This window comes from Thalassophryne amazonica, chromosome 7, assembly GCF_902500255.1.
Source record: "Thalassophryne amazonica chromosome 7, fThaAma1.1, whole genome shotgun sequence".
NCBI classification, from domain to species: domain Eukaryota; kingdom Metazoa; phylum Chordata; class Actinopteri; order Batrachoidiformes; family Batrachoididae; genus Thalassophryne; species Thalassophryne amazonica.
The window spans coordinates 17,717,262-17,742,028 of NC_047109.1; the positions used below are offsets into that span (position 1 = coordinate 17,717,262).

The 24,767-nt window shown below is 43.9% G+C and overlaps 1 protein-coding gene across 1 annotated transcript in view; it reads right to left on the reverse strand.

The window, feature by feature from the left end:
• Positions 1-24,767, reverse strand: part of si:dkey-22o22.2 (neural-cadherin) — a 346,824-nt gene that overhangs the window by 37,846 nt on the left and 284,211 nt on the right. The window contains exons 22-24 of the mRNA XM_034173921.1: positions 16,926-17,161; positions 13,877-14,154; positions 10,279-10,493 (exon numbers count right to left, since the gene is read on the reverse strand). Of these exons, the coding sequence (XP_034029812.1) occupies positions 10,279-10,493; positions 13,877-14,154; positions 16,926-17,161 (729 nt within the window). The remainder of the gene's footprint in view (positions 1-10,278; positions 10,494-13,876; positions 14,155-16,925; positions 17,162-24,767) is intronic.

The window sequence follows — 24,767 nt, forward strand, 5'->3', positions numbered from 1 at the left end:
GATGTTAAAATCGCCCACTATAATTATCTTATCTGAGCTAAGCACTAAGTCAGACAAAAGGTCTGAAAATTCACAGAGAAACTCACAGTAACGACCAGGTGGACGATAGATAATAACAAATAAAACTGGTTTTTGGGACTTCCAATTTAGATGGACAAGACCAAGAGTCAAGCTTTCAAATGAATTAAAGCTCTGTCTGGGTTTTTGATTAATTAATAAGATGGAATGGAAGATTGCTGCTAATCCTCCGCCTCGGCCCGTGCTACGAGCATTCTGGCAGTTAGTGTGACTCGGGGGTGTTGACTCATTTAAACTAACATATTCATCCTGCTGTAACCAGGTTTCTGTAAGGCAGAATAAATCAATATGTTGATCAATTATTATATCATTTACTAACAGGGACTTAGAAGAGAGAGACCTAATGTTTAATAGACCACATTTAACTGTTTTAGTCTGTGGTGCAGTTGAAGGTGCTATATTATTTTTTCTTTTTGAATTTTTATGCTTAAATAGATTTTTACTGGTTATTGGTGGTCTGGGAGCAGGCACCGTCTCTACGGGGATGGGGTAATGAGGGGATGGCAGGGGGAGAGAAGCTGCAGAGAGGTGTGTGAGACTACAACTCTGCTTCCTGGTTCCAACCCTGGATAGTCACAGTTTAGAGGATTTAAGAAAATTGGCCAGATTTCTAGAAATGAGAGCTGCTCCATCCAAAGTGGGATGGATGCCGTCTCTCCTAACAAGACCAGGTTTTCCCCAGAAGCTTTGCCAATTATCTATGAAGCCCACCTCATTTTTTGGACACCACTCAGACAGACAGCAATTCAAGGAGAACATGCAGCTAAACATGTCACTCCCGGTCCGATTGGGGAGGGGCCCAGAGAAAACTACAGAGTCCGACATAGTTTTTGCAAAGTTACACACCAATTCAATGTTAATTTTAGTGACCTCCGATTGGCGTAACCGGGTGTCATTACTGCCGACGTGAATTACAATCTTACCAAATTTACACTTAGCAATAGCCAGCAGTTTCAAATTTCCTTCAATGTCGCCTGCTCTGGCCCCCGGAAGACAACTGACTATGGTTGCTGGTGTCGCTAACTTCACATTTCTCAAAACAGAGTCGCCAATAACCAGAGTTTGATCCTCGGCGGGTGTGTCGCCGAGTGGGGGAAAAACAGTTAGAAATGTGAACGGGTTGGCGGTGTACACGGGGCTTCTGTTTAGGGCTACGCTTCCTCCTCACAGTCACCCAGTCGGCCTGCTTTCCCGGTTGCTCGGGATCTGCTGGAAGGGAACTAACGGCAGCTAAGCTACCTTGGTCCGCACCGACTACAGGGGCCTGGCTAGCTGTAGAATTTTCCACAGTGCGGAGCCGAGTCTCCAATTCGCCCAGCCTGGCCTCCAAAGCTACAAATAAGCTACACTTATTACAAGTACCATTACTGCTAAAGGAGGCCGAGGAATAACTAAACATTTCACACCCAGAGCAGAAAAGTGCAGGAGAGACAGGAGAAGCCGCCATGCTAAATCGGCTAAGAGCTAGTAGCTGCGCTAAGCTAGCGGATTCCTAAAAACACACAAAGTGAACAATGTGTAAATAATTTAGAGGTGATTCAGCAGAGGGAGTGCTTTAGTTAAGGCATGTGAAGATTACACTATGAAACAAATCGTTATCTAGTTAACTAGATCAATCTAACTGCGCAGATTAAACAGCTAACAGATACAGCAAAACACCGCTGTGCTCCGGAACAGGCAGTGATACAATACCGCAGTGAGAGCCAACCACCAGTAGAGGTGGTTGGCTCTCACAGGTATTAAAGGAATACCTTTAATAAAACCACATGTATGCACCATTACAGCCTACAATAGTTTATCATGAATAAATCATTTCAGTCTATTTAAACTACCTTCATCTCAAGCAGTTTTGAAATATGGTGCATCACATACAATCGACACAATATATTTACATCAACCTATGTTCAGTCCAAGGCTTTGCCTTAGTTATATTAGACAGTGTGACTGAAAGAAGACATTTGTGACAGATGTGGTGAATCCTATGGTGCAACTTACAGTCTGGAAAATATGGTAACATTTTTTTTCAAAACATCACCTGTTGAGTATCTTTGTGAGATTTGGGGAAACATTTCAAATGTTTATCCAGAGGAATCTGATTTATGCTCATAGGTAAAGGAGAAGCCTGTGTTAGCCCCGCGGCTGAGTGCTTAACGCAACACTGGCAGCCATGTTTACGCAACCTTTGGAGGTCACATGATGTAAGCAATGCAAGTGAGACTTTGTGGCAGAAAGCCGACACTCTTCTTCCTGTCAGCAGCTGAGTGACGTTAGCGGTTGGATTCCACAGCGACACTTTATGGAACACGCGTGTGGAAAATGCTGCAGGGTGATCGATGCAATCAATCCCCAGACCAACACAGCGACAGCCTGGCTCAATAATTACATAATCCTAATTCCACATGGTAATGCGAGAACACAGCGGAAGGCCGCCTGCAGGCTAATCCGCTAAAACGGCGTCACATCAGATGAGAGCTGACATTCTGAGGCTCTTTGTCCACAAACAAACCGGACCGAGTTCCTCTGTGTTTGTTTAAACAAGGAAGAACCGCTGTGACGTTACAGTATTTGTGAGAAGAAAAAACAATGAAGTTCTAGCAAAGTGCCACCACATGTCAAAGCACCAGAACCAAGTCCAGAACCAAACCGTTTAAGTGTTAACCAGAACCCAGAGAACACTCCAAAACCAGCTCAGGTACATGCCATCAGTTCTGGATCAGTTAAATTTCAATTTCAATTTCTTTTCATTTATACAGCACCAAATCACAACTGAGTTGCCTCAAGGTGCTTCACACAAGTAAGGTCTAACCTTACTAAGCCCCAGAGCAGTAGTGGTAAGGAAAAACTCCCTCTGAGGAAGAAACCTCAAGCAGACCAGACTCAAAGGGGTGACCCTCTGCTTGGGCCATGCTACAGACATAAATTACAGAACAATTCACAAAACGAATATATAGGAAATGCTGTTGGTGCACAGGACAGGAGGGTCGCCAACACAAATACAACTCCCATCTCTGGATGGAGCTGCACCTTAAACAGAGAAAAAACAGAATCAGGCATCACAGAGACAAAAAATACTGTATAATTTGCCAGCATTAAACAATAAGAAAAACAGGAAATACTAAGGTGATTGCCGGCCACTAAGCTTCTCTAAAAGACCCAGAAATTAGGTAAAGTTGATGCCGCGCCACACTCCATTTTCTAATAAAATGAATTAAAAGAGTAAAAAGCGTAGAACTATACTATGTCAGCATGCTAGCCATACGGAAGGGAAAATAAGTGTGTCTTAAGTCTCCACAGAATCTGAATGTTTTATTGACGCTGGGAGATCATTCCACAGCATAGGGGCACAATAAGAGAAAGCTCTATGACCTGCATACTTCTTATTCACCCTAGGGACACAACGTAGTCCTGCACCCTGACAACGCAAAGCCCGGGCTGGTACGTAAGGTTTAATTAGGTCAGCTAGGTAGGGAGGTGCCAGCCTGTGAGCAATTTTATAGATTAGTAGCAGAACCTTAAAATCTGATCTCACTGGGACAGGAAGCCAGTGAAGAGATGCCAAAATGGGTGTAATGTGATCGAACTTTCTGCTTCGTGTCAAAAGTCTGGCTGCAGCATTTTGAACCAATTGGAGAGCCCTAATCCTGGACTGCCGTAAACCAGAAAATAGAACACTGCAGTAGTCCAATCTAGAAGAGACAAACGCATGGGTCAGGGTCTCAGTATCAGTCATAGACAGGATGGGACAAATTTTCGCTATATTTTGCAAGTGGAAGAAAGCAGTCCTTGTAATATTTCTAATGTGGAGGTCAAAGGACATTGTAGGATCAAAAATTACCCCAAGGTTCCTCGCTTTGTCAGTGTGATGTATGACGCATGAGCCTAGGCTAAGCGTTAACTGGTCAAATTGATGCCGATGTCTCACTGGACCAAGAACCACCATTTCAGTCTTATTAGAGTTTAAAAGTAGGAAGTTTCGAGACAACCATCTTCTCAAGAATGCAAGGCAATCTTTTTAGGATTTTATGTGAATGAGATTACCAGCAGTTATTGGCATGTATAACTGAGTATCATCAGCATAGCAGTGAAAGATAATCCCAGAATGCCGCAACATGTACACAAGGGGTGCTCTATAAAGGGAGAAAAGCAGGGGGCCTAAGATGGACCCCTGAGGAACCCCAAATTTCATGTCACTAAGGTTAGAGGTAGTGTTACTGTACAAAACACAGTAAGAACGACTGCTCAAGTATGACTTGAACCATGCAAGGGCACTCCCATTAATCCAAAAATGATTTTCCAGCCTATCAAGTAGAATAAGATGATCCACGGTATCAAACGCAGCACTGAGAGCTAACAGCACCAGAACTGTAGTGGTGTCTGAATCCACTGCAAGCAGAAGATCATTCACCACTTTAGTGAGAGCCTTCTCTGTGGAATGATATTTTCTAAAGGCAGACTGAAGTAGTTCAAACAGATTATTTTCAGTAAAATAGTCCAAGAGCTGTCGTGACACCACTTCTTCCAGAATTTTAGAGCAAAATGATAGATTTGATGTCCGCCGATAGTTTTTCAGTACACTAGGGTCAAGAACAGGTTTCTTAAGTAACGGTTTAATCACTGCAGATTTGAAACATTTCGGAACACATCCAGAACTTAAAGAAAGATTAATAATTTTCAGCACAGTTGGTCTAAGAGTGGGCCACAGGTCCTTAAACAGTTTATTTGGTATAGGATCAAATAAACAGGTTGTGCTTTTTGGTGACATTATGAGTTGTGTCAGCATGCCTAGAAAAATACTCTCAAATTCTGTAAATCTTGGTAATACATCAGTAATGGCGCCCACCTCAATAGTAGGGTGTAGTGGCTGGGTTAAGGCATGCTGGGATATGTTTAACCTAATGTCCTATTTTCTTCTCAAAGTAATCCAAGAAATCTTGTGCTGTAAAAGGAGAGCGAACTACAGGTATAAGTGTTGCCACCGTCTAGGACAAGAATCAGAATTGCAGTCCTGTGTTTTGGACCAACAGGCACCAGTACAGACCGAATTTGGGTATCTGGACCAGAACCAGGGGAGCAACAGACCAGATGACGATTTAACTGGTTTTAGTTTCAGTGTCAGACAGACCCAAATATTACAGTAAACCCCAAATCATGAATTTGCATAGCGTTACGATCTGAGCACCCGCGTTCTTCTTATGGATATGATCCATTTCTCACAAACTCTTCCACTGATCCTGACAGATTCCATCAACAATAATCAATAGTATCCAGATAAGGATCCACAGTATCTGTAGTGAAACGTGTGCAGGGTCAGTTTGATGTTAATTACTTCACTCTATGAAATAATGTCTTATAATGTCCAAAGTAAACTCTGGGATGGCTCGTCACCACTGTGTGCTCTGAGTGTGTATCAGTGATGCAGCATGATGACAAATCAGCGCTCCAATCTGAGCTACTTATAGGTTAATTGGTACCAGCATTTACAGTTGTGTTCAAAATAATAGCAGTGTTTTAAAAAGCAAGTAAAGCTCAAAATACTTAAAATAGCTTTTATTTCCATACACACAAATTAAATCAAATCAAAACATGAAGAACAATAGTGCCAGGAGCGCTGCAGTTCACTTGGCTGGCAACTGACGACACTGTTTCAGCTAGAAAAGTGGGCATGGCCAAACTCTGAAGGTCCAGCCTGGTCTCACGGCAAGTCGTGATTCAGCAGCACGAAATATAGATTAATCTACTGGTTCGTGATATTGTGACAAAAAGCACCTCATTTTCATCACGGCAGCACAAATTCATTTTAATTCATTCCATGATGGCTGCGCGAAATTAAAAGTGAAGCGGGGGAGGTCGGGGTGGGTATGGTTAGGGTTGGGGGAAGGAGTAGGGTTAGTAATAGTGAGTAAAAAAACCCTGTCCCGAAGGTTTGACTCATTTCATGACAGGAGCAAAAAACAAAAAACAAACAAACAAAAAAAAAACAAAACAAAACGTGAGACTGGGCTGGAAGGTCGTATCAAGGTCAAAATTATAAAAATCTTAAAAACCTCTCAGATATGTTTTGGCGCTATCTACTAGCTACCTTTGTACCAAATTTGAGCTCAATATTTTTAAATATAACGCAATACTAAAATACCCACAGCTGTATGAGCATAAGAATAGGAAACAGAATGTGACCTTTTGACCTCTTAAAATAGGTCCAGGTTAGCCATCTTTGAACTTGTCCAAGGTCTGTGTCTCAAGAATGTTCCCTGTGAATTTGAAGACTCTGGCAGTAACAGGACTGGACTTATGCTGAGCACAGACAGACTCAAGGTCTTCTTAATACCAGATGGCCATATTTTGGCCATCGGGTAACAATTGCTGACCAATGGCTCTAGGTGACATTTTCAATATCAGACCAAAACCAGAGATCAAAACCTGTTGGAAGCTTACTGATTGTTACCCATGTAGAACATTTCAGCTCACCTGCTGCATAAATGGCTGACAAAGGGCTATATGTAAGATTTTAAAGATGGCCCCATGGTAGCCATATTTGAAATTGTATCGGAACACCTTGAACAAACTTTGGTTTCCTCATGGGTACGAACACACACACACACACACACACACACACACACACACACACACACACACACACACACACACACACACACACACACACACACACACACACACACACACACACACACACACACACACACACACACACACACACACACCAAATTTCTTCTTCATTGGTCCAGCAGTTTGAGAAGAAGATGTTTAAAGTGACAACAGGAAAAGTGGGCACGGTCACAGTCCAGGGGACACATATGTTTTTGGGCTTACTGACTGACCCCTTAGCAAATTTCAGCTTAGTTGCTGCATAAATGGCCAACAAATAGCTCTGTGGTCATATCTAAAATAGTACTGGAACGCCTCAAACACACTTTGGTGTCCTCGTGGGTCGGAACACGCACACTAAGTATCAGCTTCATTGATCAAGCGGTTTCAGAGAAGACGACGTTTACCTGCACTAATGACGACAACAAATGGGCGACTCACGATTCATGACATAATGTCCAGGTTAGCTAATTAATTTGAGCTAATAACATTTTCTTCATGTTTTGATTTGGAGTAGAATGTGCAGTGTTCTGAACGTATTTGTGTGTGTGGAGATAAAAACTATTATCATACGAGGTCTGTTAGAAAACTATCCGACCTTTTTATTTTATAAACACCTCCGTGTTGGAAACTATTCATAAGATTCAGACGGCTTTCGGTGGCTTTTCAGTCGAGTGAGTATCCGAGAAATTGTTTAACAGCTGGGCATGTTCCAACTTGTCCTGTGAGACTTCCAACACGGAGGTGTTGTTTGTCCTGCGCCATGAGCGGCTACGTCCCGACGCGCGAATCCATCCGCACGTCTTTCATTACAAAATCTCCAACAGTGGAATGTGCCGATAAAGTGCTGAGCTCGACCTCTTCTGAAACTTCTCTGCTAGTCATACGACGTCCTGCAAGTGATCTGCTCGTTCCAGCCTGTCGATGGCAGCTCGGGGCGCGGTGCGCCCTCCGCCGCCGTGGGCCGTTTTTAATCCAGTTTTAATGGTATATGATAAAATCGTTATCAAGTTGTTTAACAATGAATATGGCTTTACACACCCTTCAGAAAACCATACATTTATCATTTATAGGTATATGATAAAATCGTTATCAAGTTGTTTAACAATGAATATGGCTTTACACACCCTTCAGAAAACCATACATTTATCATTTATAGGTATATGATAAAATCGTTATCAAGTTGTTCACCAATGAATATGGCTTTATACACCCTTCAGAAAACCATACATTTATCATTTATAGGTATATGATAAAATCGTTATCAAGTTGTTCACCAATGAATATGGCTTTATACACCCTTCAGAAAACCATACATTTATCATTTATAGGTATATGATAAAATCGTTATCAAGTTGTTTAACAATGAATATGGCTTTATACACCCTTCAGAAAACCATACATTTATCATTTATAGGTATATGATAAAATCGTTATCAAGTTGTTTAACAATGAATATGGATTTTTACACCCTTCAGAAAACCATACATTTATCATTTATAGGTGTATGATAAAATCGTTATCAAGTTGTTTAACAATGAATATGGCTTTATACACCCTGAAGAAAACCATAATGCATACAGAACACAATGCGCGTGCTCTCCCTTCGCTCACTGCCTCTGGGGGTACGGATGCGGGACCCGCAAAGAATCCAAGTCATGGCCACGGAGCTCTGCGGCTGCAGTTACCGAGACCATGCAGCGGGCGCTGCGCATCAAAACAGCGAGCATGGTCTATGGACCTGTTGCTGGAGTTGGATGCAACTCGGCACAGCAGACGGGGGGGCGGTGTGAGTGGCCTGCTGCGGCGCTTACCGAGCCCGCAGACTCAGTAAGCGCCTGATAAGGACGCAGAACACAATGCGCTGTTAAAAAAAAAAAAAAAAAAAGACGAAGCATGCAAAATTGCACTAAAAAATCCATGAAACTGCGAGGCCACGAAAGGGAGTTAAGTTCTAAAAATAACCCGCGATGGGCGAAATCCGCAAAGTAGTCAGCGTTATTTTTTACAATTATTATAGATGTTTTAAGGCTGTAAAACCCCTCACTACACACTTTATACACTTTTCTCAAACAGGCATGAACACTTTCTCACTTTTCTCTCCTGTGTAAACACTCAAAGTTCAAACCTTAGTAGAAAAATAGAATGTTTTCCTATAAATAATTATGATGGCTTTTAGAACTAACAAATTTCATTTTAATGATCAACGTACGAGGTTGGACACATAAGAAATTATTAATAGTGACTCACCAGTATTTCACAGTTCCTCTGACCGCGCCTCTTCGTCGTGGCGCCGCTCCGCTGTTCGGATTGGCTGATTACTCGGGTGGTATGAAAAATATTACCCGTCTGTGAAAAGGGTGTATTGCTATTTATTCTTTAGTGTTTTATCCAATCATATTGGCGTATCATTTATAGGTATATGATAACTGATATTATTATATGACTGTGATGCTACGCCCGCTCTGATTGGCTGATTTCAGGTCTGATATTTTCTCATATCAGGCTGCTTACCATGGCAGTCGGTCTGGAACGTGTATCAGAGTTATTACAAACCAGAAAGCTAAAAAAAACCAAGTCGGTCATGAACACACTCCATAAATATCTAAACGGCATCAGAAAAAACACACAGATTAAAAACTTACCAGCTAATGAACGAACCATCTGTTAGCAAGTTCTTCATGGAGGTGAAGGTGAGCAGGTTTGACTACGAGCCCAAAACCGTCACCAGCTTTCATATTCGGACGATACCGTAAGTTTGATTGTTTATATGTAATACCCATATAATAAAGAAATTATTAACCTCGCTTGCTCGGTTAATAATCCTTTATTATTTAGCTTGACTCACTGTTTTAAACACACTGCTATTATTTTGAACACAACTGTATAACGACCAATAAATGACAAATTAAAACAAACAGAGGGAAGGTCGGCAATGACAAGAGTGCTCTCATTGCACAGTTTGTCCACCAGAGGGCAATCTGCAGCTTCGCTTTTGACACCCAACAGAAGAAGAATGAGCAGAAAAATTTCACTTGTGTTTGTGCTACGTTGTGAGTCAGCATGTGAAACACATAACAGGGTTTGATTTAACGCCGTCCCTCTATAGGGGAAAAAAAAATGTGACAAATATAAAAAGGATTTTAAAAACACGTAGCATCCTGAGGATTTGGAATCTCTCTCAACATATGAGCAGGTTATCAAAGTCCTGCTAAATAGAGATGTGCTGCATAAACAGCATGTAAAGTCCAGCAGTGTCCCATGGAGCTCTGACAGTTAGCCCCATTGCAGATGTCTGGTCACATTTTTTATACATAACTGTCATATTTATCAAACAAAAGGTATTTTCAAGCATTGCTGTAATTCTGTTCATGTGAATAAAATAATTTTAAACTGTTTTATCTCAGGCTATCTTGGTGAGGACTCGTTATAAAAACTACACAAAACAAATGTTGGAAGAAATCTTTGTCTATGTATCGCCATATCGGATTTTAGAATCATTAAATACTAAAGTCGGTATCAGTCTCAAGAATGGATGACCCCTACAATTTGACACGTAGCAGCCGTGCTGAAGGAGCGTAGAGTCAGTGCACTGACCTACGGCAATGAAGTCCTCCTGCTCTCCGGGGTGGGCGGGGCCGAGCGGTCCGTTGTACAGCAGCAGCCCGCTGGGTGACTCGGTCAGGAATTCCAGTGAGATGTGGCTTTGGAAGCAAAGCATGATGGGAGGGAACCAAGCGTAGCCCTGCCCACTAAAGCTGTGTTTGGTCTGCTGGCAGTCGGGGCCGTCAAACATGGGCGGACACTTACACCTGCAAGACAGAGATGATTCTTTTCAGTGATTATTAATAATATTCAGATCTCTCTGCATGGGGACCATAAACAATTTAACGAGCCCGGAGCTTCTACAAGTGTTTTGGACACGAGCTGGACTACTGGATTTTTCAGTTGGTGGATGGCTACTATGTTGCGAAGAAATCCAGATATTTCAACCTTAACTGCAGGATTTTGGGAGTCAGGCTGTCAAAAATACAATTATTGACAATTCTGTCACGAAGTGAAATAATTTAATGAATAAGTGCAGTGAACCAGGCTTTTTAATTATTATAGTGCATAACAATAGGCTAAATCAGGTTAATCTCTTATCAGGTTTATCAGTTTATACAGTAGTGTTCAGAATAATAGTAGTGCTATGTGACTAAAAAGATTAATCCAGGTTTTGAGTATATTTCTTATTGTTACATGGGAAACAAGGTACCAGTAGATTCAGTAGATTCTCACAAATCCAACAAGACCAAGCATTCATGATATGCACACTCTTAAGGCTGTGAAATTGGGCTATTAGTAAAAAAAGTAGAAAAGGGGGTGTTCACAGTAATAGTAGTGTGGCATTCAGTCAGGGAGTTTGTCAATTTTGTGGAACAAACAGGTGTGAATCAGGTGTCCCCTATGTAAGGATGAAGCCAGCACCTGTTGAACATGCTTTTCTCTTTGAAAGCCTGAGTAAAATGGGACGTTCAAGACATTGTTCAGAAGAACAGCGTAGTTTGATTAAAAAGTTGATTGGAGAGGGGAAATTTATACGCAGGTGCAAAAAATTATAGGCTGTTCATCTACAATGATCTCCAATGCTTTAAAATGGACAAAAAAACCAGAGGCACATGGAAGAAAATGGAAAACAACCATCAAAATGGATAGAATAATAACCAGAATGGCAAAGGATCACCCACTGATCAGCTCCAGGATGATCAAAGACAGTCTGGAGTTACCTGTAAGTGCTGTGACAGTTAGAAGACACCTGTGTGAAGCTAATTTATTTGCAAGAATCCCCCGCAAAGTCCCTCTGTTAAATAAAAGATGTGCAGAAGAGGTTACAATTTGCCAAAGAACACATCAACTGGCCTAAAGAGAAATGGAGGAATATTTTGTGGACTGATGACAGTAAAATTGTTCTTTTTGGGTCCAAGGGCCGCAGACAGTTTGTGAGACGACCCCCAAACTCTGAATTCAAGCCACAGTTCACAGTGAAGACAGTGAAGCATGGTGGTGCAAGCATCATGATATGGGCATGTTTCTCCTACTATGGTGTTGAGCCTATATATCACATACCAGGTATCGTGGATCAGTTTGGATATGTCAAAATATTTGAAGAGGTCATGTTGCCTTATGCTGAAGAGGACATGCCCTTGAAATGGGTGTTTCAACAAGACAATGACCCCAAGCACACTAGTAAACGAGCAAAATCCTGGTTCCAAACCAAAAAAATTAAGGCCTCACAGATGTGAAGAAATCATGAAAAACTGTGGTTATACAACTAAATACTAGTTTAGTGATTCACAGGATTGCTAAAAAGCAGTTTGAACATAATAGTTTTGAGTTTGTAGTGTCAACAGCAGATGCTACTATTATTGTGAACACCCCCTTTTCTACTTTTTTTTACTAATAGCCCAATTTCATAGCCTTAAGAGTGTGCATATCATGAATGCTTGGTCTTGTTGGATTTGTGAGAATCTACTGAATCTACTGGTACCTTGTTTCCCATGTAACAATAAGAAATATACTCAAAACCTGGATTAATCTTTTTAGTCACATAGCACTACTATTATTCTGAACACTACTGTATATGAAAAAACAAATATAACAAACTGCACACCTGTTACAGTGGGGTCAAAGGTCAGGTTTTCCAGTTATTTTAAGGGGGAAAAGAGTTAAATTGGATCAAGAAGAAATTTGAGTAATTTAAGGCTAACATGCTTTGTAGCCTCAGTGTTTGGGTCGTATCTCACTGGGGCACAACTGGTGGAGAGGAGGCGGAGACACAAAATTCACGCCAAAACAGGCAAATAGGTGACAAGTTTTTCATGTGGAATCTCACTGAATTCATCCTCCTGACACATTCACGCATGGCAGCCGACAGCCGAATGTTCCCTGAATGCCGTCCAGAGTGGCGGCAAAAATACGATGACAAATCTCGAGCAGTCTGCACACATATTGCACAAGAGCCACTGACATAGCACGTAGCACACACACAAAAGGAGAGCGGCACTGGCACTGCCTTTGCAGGTGCAATGATTTGTGTGTGAATATCATGCAACACTCTCACAGATGTTCAGCGCCACTGGTAGGTGAGATGATGACATGTTTGCGCACACAATGCTCAAGATGGATGTGGACTATAATACTATTATTATGAGAAAGAGGCTGTGAAAATTCCCCCAACTTTAAGTAGAAAAAGCACTGAAAATAATAATAAAATAAATAACAATTACTAATAATAATAAAAAAAAACCAAGAATAAAAGTGTGGATAGCCACTCATAGGTTTGCAGAATGATGTCCAGGAGCTGAGTCTCATCATTATTATTGTCCCCACTGGTTCTACTGTCCTCTCCTCCCGGGAATGACCACACAATCCTCCACTTGTTGGAATCCAGGATCCTCTGGAAGTCTTCTCAATGCACATGTGGGCTTTGTGATCCTCTGGAACGGCACCTCTTAGCTTACTTCCACTGACATCCTCACAAACAATTAAAATAAAAATAATAAATATGCATTGCTTTGCTTACATCCTCCACACAGGTGTAGCCCGCCATCCCTGCGTACATGGAGTCATTGCCAGCCTGGCAGTAATAAACTTATTTCCACTGCGGTCCACATGATGATTGACCCGCTCAGCCACTTCCAGAAGTGCTGTTCCTCTCTGATCATATTAAAGGAAAGTTTGTCAACTCCTCACAAGTTTGCTCACATGTTGTACACATTCTGAGTCATGGAGACTATGTGGTGAGGGGTACGAGAAGCCTGACTTTGGCGAGGAGGTTTGTCGTGCAAATGTTTTGTTCTGTTCAAAAATCAAGGGACACACGGGCGCCACCCTGCAACCCAGGTGAGGGGACAGTGAACGGCTGCAAACGCGTGTGAAATTGAATGAATTCCGTCGTGGATGCTGTTTGCAAGCTGTTGCAGCCCAGTGATATAGTACACTTACTAAGATGTAGTGAGAGATTGTTTTGTGGAGGTCAAAGGACAAGATTTACAGCTATTTTGAGGGGGGGAAAGTTCAACTGGATCAAGGAGAAGTTTGGGGTCCCTAACTCAGCACAACCCAGTGCATTTAGAAGTATTAGCAAAGTTTCACTGAACTAAAGGACTGAGTTTGTGCTGATGCTCAAGTTCCTCCTTTATTTAGAACCTACCGGTATCCCAGCGGTCCGTCCACACAGGTGCCACTGTTGTGGCAGGGGTTGGCGTGGTGGGCGGAGCAGGGTAGGTGGGCCGCCTCCCTGCCCCGACAGCCGCATTTTGCTGTGGATGTGGCCGACAACGACACCAGCGCAATGTTGCCGGAGCTCAGAGCGACGGGCATCTGGCTGAAAGAAACGTCAGTGTTGCAGCCTCCAGAGTGACTGCAGTCCACGAAGGGACACTCGTCCACACCCACCTGAGAAATAGACACACCCAGCATGGACTCCAGCTGAGGACAGATGAGAAGAGAGAAGAAAAGAGGGTTCATAGGTAGCAGTTCATTTTATTTTCATTTATATAGCGCCAAATCACACAAAGTTGCCTCAAGGTGCTTCACACAAGTAAGGTCTAACATTACCAAGCCCCAGAGCAAGCATACAAGCAACAGTGGTAAGGAAAAACTCCCTCTGATGATTTGAGGAAGAAACCTCAAGCAGACCAGACTCAAAGGGGTGACCCTCTGCTTGGGCCATGCTACTGACACAATTTACAAAACAAATATATAGGAAACTTTGGGAGTCCATGCTGGTGTCTAGGATAGGAGGCCTGCAGAACTAGACACCCACTCCCACCTCTGGATGGAGCCGCATCTCAAACAGAGAGAAAAAAAAACAGAATCAGGCGGCAGAAACACAACAAATACAGTATAAATTGTCGGCATTAAGCAACAAGAAAAACAGGAGAAATACCAAGGTATTAGCCGGCCACTAGTTCTAAGCTTCACTAAAAGACCCAGACTTTAGATAAAGTTGAGGCCACGGCCTGCTCCGTTTCCTAATAAAATTAATTTAAAAGGGTAAAAAGCATAGTTACATACTATGCCAGTATGCTAGCCTTACCAAAGGGAAAATAAGTGCATCTTAAGTCTGGACTTGAAAGTCTCTACAGAATCTGACTGTTTAATTGACACAGGGAGATCATTCCACAAAGCAGGTGCACAAAGTTGTGGCACTCCTGAATGGGAGCAGCCCAAAGAAGAACAAGATGTTACTTACATCACCCTTATTCTTAAAAATCAGAACCAGCACACCTTTTCTCCTCATACACCCTCTCACTTTCCAGATTTGATTAAACAGTCTGGTTAGAAACAACACTACCATCTCTCCTAAACATTTTTATGTATCCATCTGGACCAACTGCCTTTCCACTCTACATCCTTTTCATAGCTGCCCTCACTTCATCCTTACTAATTCCTTGTATTATCTGATTTACTCTCACCACATCATCTAGTCTTCTCTCTATCATTTTCTTCATTCATCAGTTCCTCAAAATATTCCCTCCACCTTCTCAACACACTCTCTTCAGATGTCAGCACATTATCATCTGCATCGTTTACGACTGTAATCTGCTGCACATCCTGTTCAGCTTGGTCTCTTCATCTGTCCAATCAGTACAAGTCCTTTTCTCCGTCCTTAGTGTTTAACTTCTTGTACAGCTCACTGTAGGCCTTTTCTTTAGCCTTTGCCACTTCTCTTTTAAACTTACACTGCATCTCCTTGTACTCTTGTTTACTTTCTTCATCTCTTGGACTATCCCACTTTTTTTTGCCAACCTCTTTTTTTAGGATGTTTAGAAATACTGTGTCAAAAATTCCTTGCTCTGCTAAAAAAGCACTTGGGAAAATTTTGAAGTAAATGTTAAATTTCATAGGGGGGCTAATAATTTTGTCCTCATCTGTATAATATTTTGCATCTAAACTCTTCAAATATTGTTGCAATTTTGTGCTTTAATGATTCATATTATAACAGTTTGTGTTTTTCTGCATCTGTAAATTAATGTTGTTTTATGTTGTTTTTCTTGTTCATTAAAGGCGCCGTATGACGTCTGTTCGGTCCCTCAGGCTTTACTGTCTCCCTCCTGCCGTGTGAATTTATTTTGTTTTTTATAGTTTTTCAGATGATCCAGAGTGACTTGCACCCCGGAGACGCAGCGTCAATGTTTGAAACCTTTGTTTGCTCATAAATTACATGTTTGTGCTAAATCAGCCAGCACACTTTTCTTTTTTAACCTGCAATAATTAAAGCTGCACCTTCTTTCCAGCACCTGAAGTTATTTTTAATCTTATGCTTTGTATTATTTATACCCAAATCTTTTGGGGAGTGTAAGTTATTATTTTTAAATATATATTCAGGTCTTCTGAAACAAGAGACACACAGTTTGTGACTGTTGGGCTGAAGTCACTTTAACATACATAGTGTCTGGCAGCAACAATGTAACCGTCCACGTACTGCATGAAATAAAACGGCGGACACGAGAAAATGGATCTTTGTGGTGGTTCAGACACAAAAAGAAGAAAAGAAGGAAGGGCACAGTCAATAAACCCTCCTTTCCAAATGCACAGCGCCACCTATCAGACATTTAATGCAAACACTTTGTGTCTGTTAGCTGTCATCATATCGATGATCTACATCCACCTCCACCTGCTGACTGGGTGTTCACTGTGTCTTCACCAATTTGTAGGTTTTTAATTGGCAAATATAAGCGTGATGTGGGAGGTCACATGACTTACTCCACCTGTAGGTCACATGACTCACCCCACCTTTAGGTCACATGACACCCCACCTGTGGCATCAGGGGCTGTGACAGTGTGTCAGATTTTAATAGCGACTGCAACTCCACAACCGTACTGTGAACCTTCACCCTTGAATCCAGTCATCACCTGAGCCATATTCGCAATGGATGATGAAATCGATAAAAGTAACTGATTAATTAATTACTGCTATTAATTTATTAACCATTGTGACCATGTGGTGCTTTTCTCTGGGCACGATCCAGCATGTAGGTGCCTTGGTGTTGAGAACCCCAGGGCCTGGAGAAGGCCAAGGACACGCCCACATTACGGTTACTTTGGCAAAATGAGGAAGGACTGGTTGTGTGCCTGGGGGGTTGCCATCCTGCACCCAAGCAGCATCATAGCATGGTGGATGTGGCGATGCATGACACATGCTCCAAGACCTCCTGTGACCTTCAGACCATTTGAGATGGCAGCTCTGTACTCACCTTGGCCCTGTTTGCAGATACGTAGCCATGCAGCTTCTCGGTTTTGTAGTACGGTGAGCCATGTGCAGCAAACCAAACGCTAAGCTCGCCACGTTGCTGTCGGCCCGTGTCCCCCACAGAGAAAATCTGGACATTTTCCGGCAAGGTTTGAAGGAGTTCAGCCAAGATTTGTGCCAGACGAGAGAAATGACTCTTCTCGGATTTCCTGCTGCTGAAGAACTCCTCTGCTGTCACGTCTGAGGAAGAAGATCAGACCAACAGAATATTCACTCAGCAGTGAAAATACATCAAGACGAATGAAATATAATGCATGCTGCCATTTCTACTCACATTATGGATCGATAATATGAAAAAAAAAAACTTGTTGCAATTCCATACTCAAAAAGTCCTTAAATCTATATCCCTTAGGCAAATTAAATCCTGTTGGAATTGTATAGGATTTCCCAAAGGAATTTTATTCATTTAGGATGATATTTTCCAGGAAATAATCCTATCGGATGCTTACGGGAATTCTATATTGATCCTATGGGAATCTTGTGGCCCCTTCACACATAACATGACATTGGGTGAAAGAAGCACAAACCGGAAGAAAAAATGAAATGGGGAACTCCAAAACATTCCACCTGCTGTCAGGAGGGACACACAGTCGGACAGGCGTGCGCGTGCACGCTTGTGTTTGCACACACAAACACAGTGCAAGCACGTGGAAAGTCGCGCACACAGCAGTGGAGCAAAAAATTAATAAAACACCACAATTTATAATACATAATTAATGCTATAAAGAGCAGACTTAGCCTCCGCCTAGATGTACTGAAATGACGTGGATTACTGTTCTTCCTTTTATGTTTTACAAGAATTACCTGATGCGCTCATCTCATGAGGACATCAGCCGGGCTCTCGTCTCATGAAGAGCCGGCTCCCATGTCATGAAGACATCAGCCGACATGGCGTGTCCAGCGCACAGTGATCTGCTGGTGACCGCATTGCAAATGTGATATGGTGCACTGATGCGGCGGTCAGCTGACAGGTGCCGTATGTCCACAGCAAAGCGCATGAGCAAAGCGATCACACATGAATGAGTTTAGGCCTTTTATCTTATTTGTTTTATTTAATCACCACTCTTTCTGTCTGTCATGTAAACTACAGTATAATTTATGTGGTGGAAGTAACATCAGCCTGCCCGGCCGGCTCATTAATTCCACACCGTGCGGTGCGCTCAGACGTTGGCCAGTCTTCATGTGATCGTGTCTGTATGAAATTATCAGCATGTCATGAGGGCATGAGTGCCTCCTCACACATGTGCATTGCGTGTTCATCAGCTGGGCTGCAGTACACAGTGGTCAGCTGTTCCAGCAGTGCACTGCTCGGGACAGTGACCAGACTCCAGAACCCTCAGCCACAGCTGACAATGTTGGATTCATGGCGCGTGTGTGTGTGAGTGTGTTGGGGCGGGGGACGATACACTCCACAAGCCATTTGTGTGTGTGTGTGGTGGTGGGGGGTCAGCAGAGTCACACCCATGTGTAGGGATGGGTATTGATAATTGATAAGATTTTATCGACATCGATGCCATTATCGATTGTGTTTATCGAGCCGATTCCCTTATCGATAGCGCTTGTGAATTTTCTGTGTACTAAAAGTAGGCTTTACAGGTTTTCTATGTCAACAACATTTTATTGAGTCTTAAAGTAAATAAATATGAAATTGGTCACTGTATCCTTGATCTCTGGACATAAATAAAAATAAACAAAATCTGTAGTTTTTGTCAAAAGCATTTCCTTTCAGACATTTTGGCATGAATGTCTCTCCATACCTCTAAGCTGAGCCCAGCCGGCTGCTGCACGTCAGCACAGGACGTCTTATTTTTGGAGGAAAAAACATTTTGATCGATTGCAGTTTGTTTGTATTACAACAATTGGAAAGAGGTGTCATTTGATTTAAACGGCGTTCCGCTTTGAAGTTATTAATTCCGACTGGACTCTATCATTCTAAATTGACTCGGCAGAGAGCCGCGCAGTTTGGAGCTGTGTGAACAGAACGGAGGACGATTCCCGTTTCTTTCTCGCACCAAGACAGGAGTCCCAGTTAGTGACTTTAATCCTCACCAAAGTGACTCACGATTGACAAATTCAGGGATGAAAGTGGTAAAAAACAAAAAAAGCTGAAACCCCAAATTACTCCCCCAACACCACCTACACGAAAATGTTTGAATTCTAGAAGTTCTGAAATGTAATCTGGGACTATTCCAGACAATAAATTACAGTGAGTGCAACATCCATTTTGGTGAGAAAAAAAACCCAACTTTCCTTATTCAAATTCATTCCAGTAGTATTCTGCTCTTACTAGGATGCAGCAGTTTTCTAGCTTGGCAGATAGTTCTGGAGGAAATCACTGAAGAAATGAACAAAGTGAAAATATGGTTTGACCAAAACAAATTGTCAATAAACAAATAAAACAGGGATGAAGTGGAGGTGTAAGAGTCACTAAGTGTTCACAGGAAAGTTATTTCTATATTTATTTATTTATTTATGTTCATTGTTAGTTGGTTTGATATTTTCTGTTGTTTTTAATCAGGTTCTTTTTGTCTCTTTCTCTAAAATCGTATTGTAGCATTATTAGTTATTATTACTATTATTATTGTTGTTCCTATTATTATTAATATATAAACAAAAATAAATTAAAAAATATAAAATTAAAACAACAACAAACGCTGAACCATTAATTATTATACAGAAAATAAATGCACACAAACGTGCTGAGATGCGAACAGTTTAATGCTAACTTTAACATTGAAAATGCCATAGACATGCTAACGCGTTTGCATCGGTTCCATTTTTAAGTTAGAAAATACATCTATCAACTGTTTCAGAAGATCATAACAGGTCAGTTTAACATAAAAAAGGTAAATATTACACACAGACATATGCTCTTTGGGGTTTTAGCAGGGAAAAATTAAGAAGCGAAATAAAACAAAGAACCACGAAGCAGCGGGTTGGATCAATGCTTCATTGCTTCAAGCTTCAAAGAAGAGCCGCGCTGCAGAAACGGTTGATTACAGAACCTGCAGGGGTTCTGTAATCAATATAGAGACATGACCATTTCCCGACAAACGCCCCGAAAAAACAAAATGAGGCGGCTCCAATTTTTCACGACTGCCATGCAATTCCTCCTTCGTGCACCAGTCAGCTTCAATTGTGTTATGTGTGAAGGAGCCTTTACACTTGTCAGCAGAAATCCTATAGGTTTCTTGATGATGACAATGACAAAGAATTTTTTTTATAGGAATTCTATAGGAATCTTATGGGAATCTTACACTTGTCAGTAGAAATCCTACAGGATTCCTGATGATGATGATGATGATAACAATACAGGATTCTTCTAGGGATTATATAGGAAACTTATGTAAATCTTACATTTGTCAACAAAAATTCTACAGGTTTTCTGATGATGATAATAATATAGAATTTTTTTTTATAGGAATTCTATAGGAATCCTATGAATCTTACACTTGCCAGTAGAAATCCTATAGGATTCCTCAGGAGGATGATAATAATGTAGGATTCTTATAGGGAATATATAGGAAACCTATGGAAATCTTACATTTGTCAACAGAAATCCTGTAGGTTTCCTGATGATAATAATATAGGATTCTTATCAGAATTCTATAGGAATCTATGGGAATCTTACACTTGTCAGTAGAAATTCTATAGGATCCCTGATGATGATAATAATATAGGATTCTTATAGGAATTCTATAGGTATCGTATGGGAATCTTCAGCTATATTTCACTAGGAATCCTATAGGATCCCTGATGATAATAATATAGGATTCTTATAGGAATGCTATTGGAATCCTATGGGAATCTTTGGTTGTATGTTGTGTGGGCCGCCAGAAGAGGAGGTACTGCTGGCCCACCACCAGAGGGCGCCCTGTCTGGAGTGCGGGCTCCAGGCACCAGAGGGCGCAGCCGCCTCACAGGAGCAGCCAGGGTGACAGCTGTCACGCATCACCTCCAACAGCTGTTACCAATCACCTGATCAGCAGGGGTACATCAGCAGGACGACGTCTCCACCTCTTTGCCGAGATATCACTCTACCTGGAAGGTAACGTTCTCAGCTGACTGTATGATTTTTCGACAGTAACCTTTTGTGACTTTTGTGCATAGTATAGCAGACTCTTTTTCCAACGAGAGGTGGAGGTAGTTTTCCTGCCGTGTGGATTGCTGGGTGCAAACGCGCCCACATTTAATTGTTTTTTGTTCCTCGCCAGCAGTACCAGGTCCGACACGCGGAGGCAGTGGCCACCTGGGAGTTCGGGACTTGTCGGCTCCAGTATTCCCGGGGTCTGGTGGCGGAGGAAATCGTGTGGTTCCGGTTCTGCTTTGGACAGACGTCTTCTATCTTCGAGCCTGCCCACACGACACCTTTTGTGATTTGGCTTTTTGTCTATTGTTGTAATCTGTTGTGTATGTTGTGCCCATTTCACAACAGTAAAGTGTTGTTATTTGACTTCTTCCATTGTCCGTTCATTTGCGCCCCCTGTTGTGGGTCCGTGTACCTACACTTTCCCAACAGGATATCTCGGCCAACGTCATGGACCCCGAGGGGCGTCAACCGGCCGTTGAACGGCCAATGGAAGAGCAGGGCGCACAGGCGTCTGCAGGAGGAATGATCGGTGAGTTGCAGCGAATCCTCACCGCTTTTACGGCTCGGCTGGATCTGATGACCAAGCAGAACGTCCTCCTTAACCGCAGGGTGGAGGCTCTCGCCGCGCAGGTGGAAGCGCGCCCTCAGGGCGCTGCTGTGGCTCCCCCTCCTGTCAATCCTGTGCGCAATAGTGACGTTCCACAGGTCGTTCAACGACCCCTCCCACCTTCCCCTGAAGCATACATAAGCCCTCCAGAACCGTATGGGGGTTGTGTGGAGACATGCGCGGACTTTGTTATGCAGTGTTCGCTCGTCTTCGCACAACGTCCCGTCATGTACGCGACTGATGCTAGTAAGATAGCTCATGTGATTAATCTGCTTCGCGGCGAGGCACGCGCTTGGGCTACAGCGCTCTGGGAGCAAAATTCACGGCTCCTTCTGACATACGATGGGTTTGTGAGGGAGTTCAGAACAGTGTTCGATCACCCAAATAGAGGAGAGACCGCTTCAGCCGTGCTGCTGTCAATGAGACAGGGGCGCCGGAGCGCAGCTGCTTATGCAGTCGACTTCCGCATCGCGGCTGCGAGGTCCGGCTGGAATAGCACTGCCCTCCGCGCCGCCTTCGTAAACGGACTATCGTTGGTCCTGAAGGAGCACCTGGTGGCCAAGGACGAACCGTGGGATTTAGACGGGCTTATTGATCTCGTTATACGATTAGACAATCGTTTAGAAGAACGCCGTCGGGAACGAGACGAAGGGCGTGGCCAAGCACGCGCCGTCCCTCTCCCTTCCGGTTCCGACCGAGTTCCGCCCTCCCCACGCTCCACGGCCTCTACGCTCCATGTGGTGACAGCTCCCCCTGCTGACGAAGCTATGGACACGAGCAGGGCCACATTTAGGGCACCAGATAGACAGAGGAGGCTGGCCCGCGGAGCGTGCTTTGTTTGTGGCTCAATAGAGCATCAAGTGAGGGACTGCCCCGAGCGGTTAAAACACCAACGCCCGCCCCTAGACACTGGGTTAGGGGTGGGCCAAAACATTCACGTGGGACATACCAATATTGCCACACGACTCCCAGTGACAATCCTTTATGAGGATTTAACCCTGAAGGCCCCAGCACTGGTGGACACGGGCTCTGAAGGGAATCTGTTAGACAGCAGATGGGCCAGGGAGATAGGGCTCCCTCTGGTGGCGCTTACCTCGCCTGTGCAGGTGCGGGCACTAGATGGCTCCCTACTCCCTCTAATCACACATAAGACACCACCAGTAACTCTGTGTCAGGGAATCACCGGGAGGAGATCGAGTTTTTTGTGACTCCTGCCACCTCCCATGTGATTCTAGGGTTCCCCTGGATGTTAAAACACAATCCCCGGATTGGCCGTCCGGGGTAGTGGTTCAGTGGAGCGAGACCTGCCATCGGGTATGTTTAGGTTCCTCGGTTCCTCCCGGTTCCCAGGCTAAGGAGGAGGTCAGAGTCCCGCCCAATCTAGGGACGGTGCCGGTGGAGTACCATGACCTTGTGGATGTGTTCAGTAAGGATCTGGCGCTCACCCTTCCCCCCACCGTCCGTACGATTGTGCCATTGATTTGGTTCCAGGCGTTGAGTTCCCGTCCAGCAGGCTGTACAACCTCTCACGACCTGAGCGCGAATCAATGGAGACCTACATCCGGGACTCTTTAGCCGCCGGGTTGATCCGGAATTCCACCTCCCCGATGGGTGCAGGTTTCTTTTTTGTGGGTAAAAAAGACGGCGGACTTCGTCCATGCATTGATTATAGGGGGCTGAACGAAATCACGGTTCGTAATCGATACCCGTTGCCCCTGTTGGATTCAGTGTTCACGCCCCTGCATGGAGCCCAAATATTCACTAAGCTAGATCTTAGAAATGCGTATCACCTGGTTCGGATTCGGAAGGGAGACGAGTGGAAGACGGCATTTAACACCCCCTTAGGTCACTTTGAGTACGTGGTCATGCCGTTCGGCCTCACAAACGCCCCCGCGACGTTCCAAGCATTAGTTAATGATGTCTTGCGGGATTTCCTGCACCGATTCGTCTTCGTATATCTAGACGATATACTCATCTTTTCTCCGGATCCTGAGACTCATGTCCGGCATGTACGTCAGGTCCTGCAGCGGTTGTTGGAGAACCGGCTGTTTGTGAAGGGCGAGAAGTGTGAGTTTCACCGCACATCTTTGTCCTTCCTGGGGTTTATCATCTCCCCCGACTCCGTCGCTCCTGATCCGGCCAAGGTTGCGGCGGTGAGAGACTGGCCCCAACCCACTAGCCGTAGGAAGCTGCAACAGTTCCTCGGCTTTGCCAATTTCTACAGGAGGTTCATTAAGGGCTACAGTCAGGTAGTTAGCCCCCTGACAGCCCTGACCTCACCAAAAGTCCCCTTCACCTGGTCGGATCGTTGCGATGCCGCGTTCAAGGAGTTGAAACGGCGCTTCTCGTCTGCACCCGTTCTGGTGCAGCCCGATCCTAGTCGCCAATTAGTGGTTGAAGTGGACGCCTCGGACTCAGGGATAGGAGCTGTGCTTTCCCAGAGCGGGAAGACCGATAAGGTCCTTCACCCGTGTGCCTATTTTTCCCGCAGGTTGACCCCGGCCGAACGGAACTATGACGTCGGCAATCGAGAACTCCTTGCGGTGAAAGAGGCTCTTGAAGAGTGGAGACATCTGTTGGAGGGAACGTCCGTGCCATTCACGGTTTTCACTGACCACCGGAACCTGGAGTATATCAGGACCGCCAAGCGGCTGAACCCCAGGCAAGCCCGCTGGTCACTGTTCTTCGGCCGTTTTGACTTCCGGATCACCTACCGTCCCGGGACCAAAAACCAGAGATCGGATGCCTTGTCCCGGGTACATGAAGACGAAGTCAAAGCGGAGTTGTCGGATCCACCGGAACCCATCATCCCGGAGTCCACTATCGTGGCCACCCTCACCTGGGACGTAGAGAGAACCGTCCGGGAGGTCCTGGCACGAAGCCCGGACCCCGGAACTGGGCCAAAGAACAAACTATACGTCCCACCAGAAGCTAGGGCTGCAGTCCTGGACTTCTGTCACGGCTCCAAGCTCTCCTGTCATCCAGGGGTGCGAAGAACCGTGGCAGTTGTCCGGCAGCGCTTCTGGTGGGCGTCCCTAGAGGCCGACGTCCGGGATTATATCCAGGCCTGCACCACCTGCGCCAGGGGC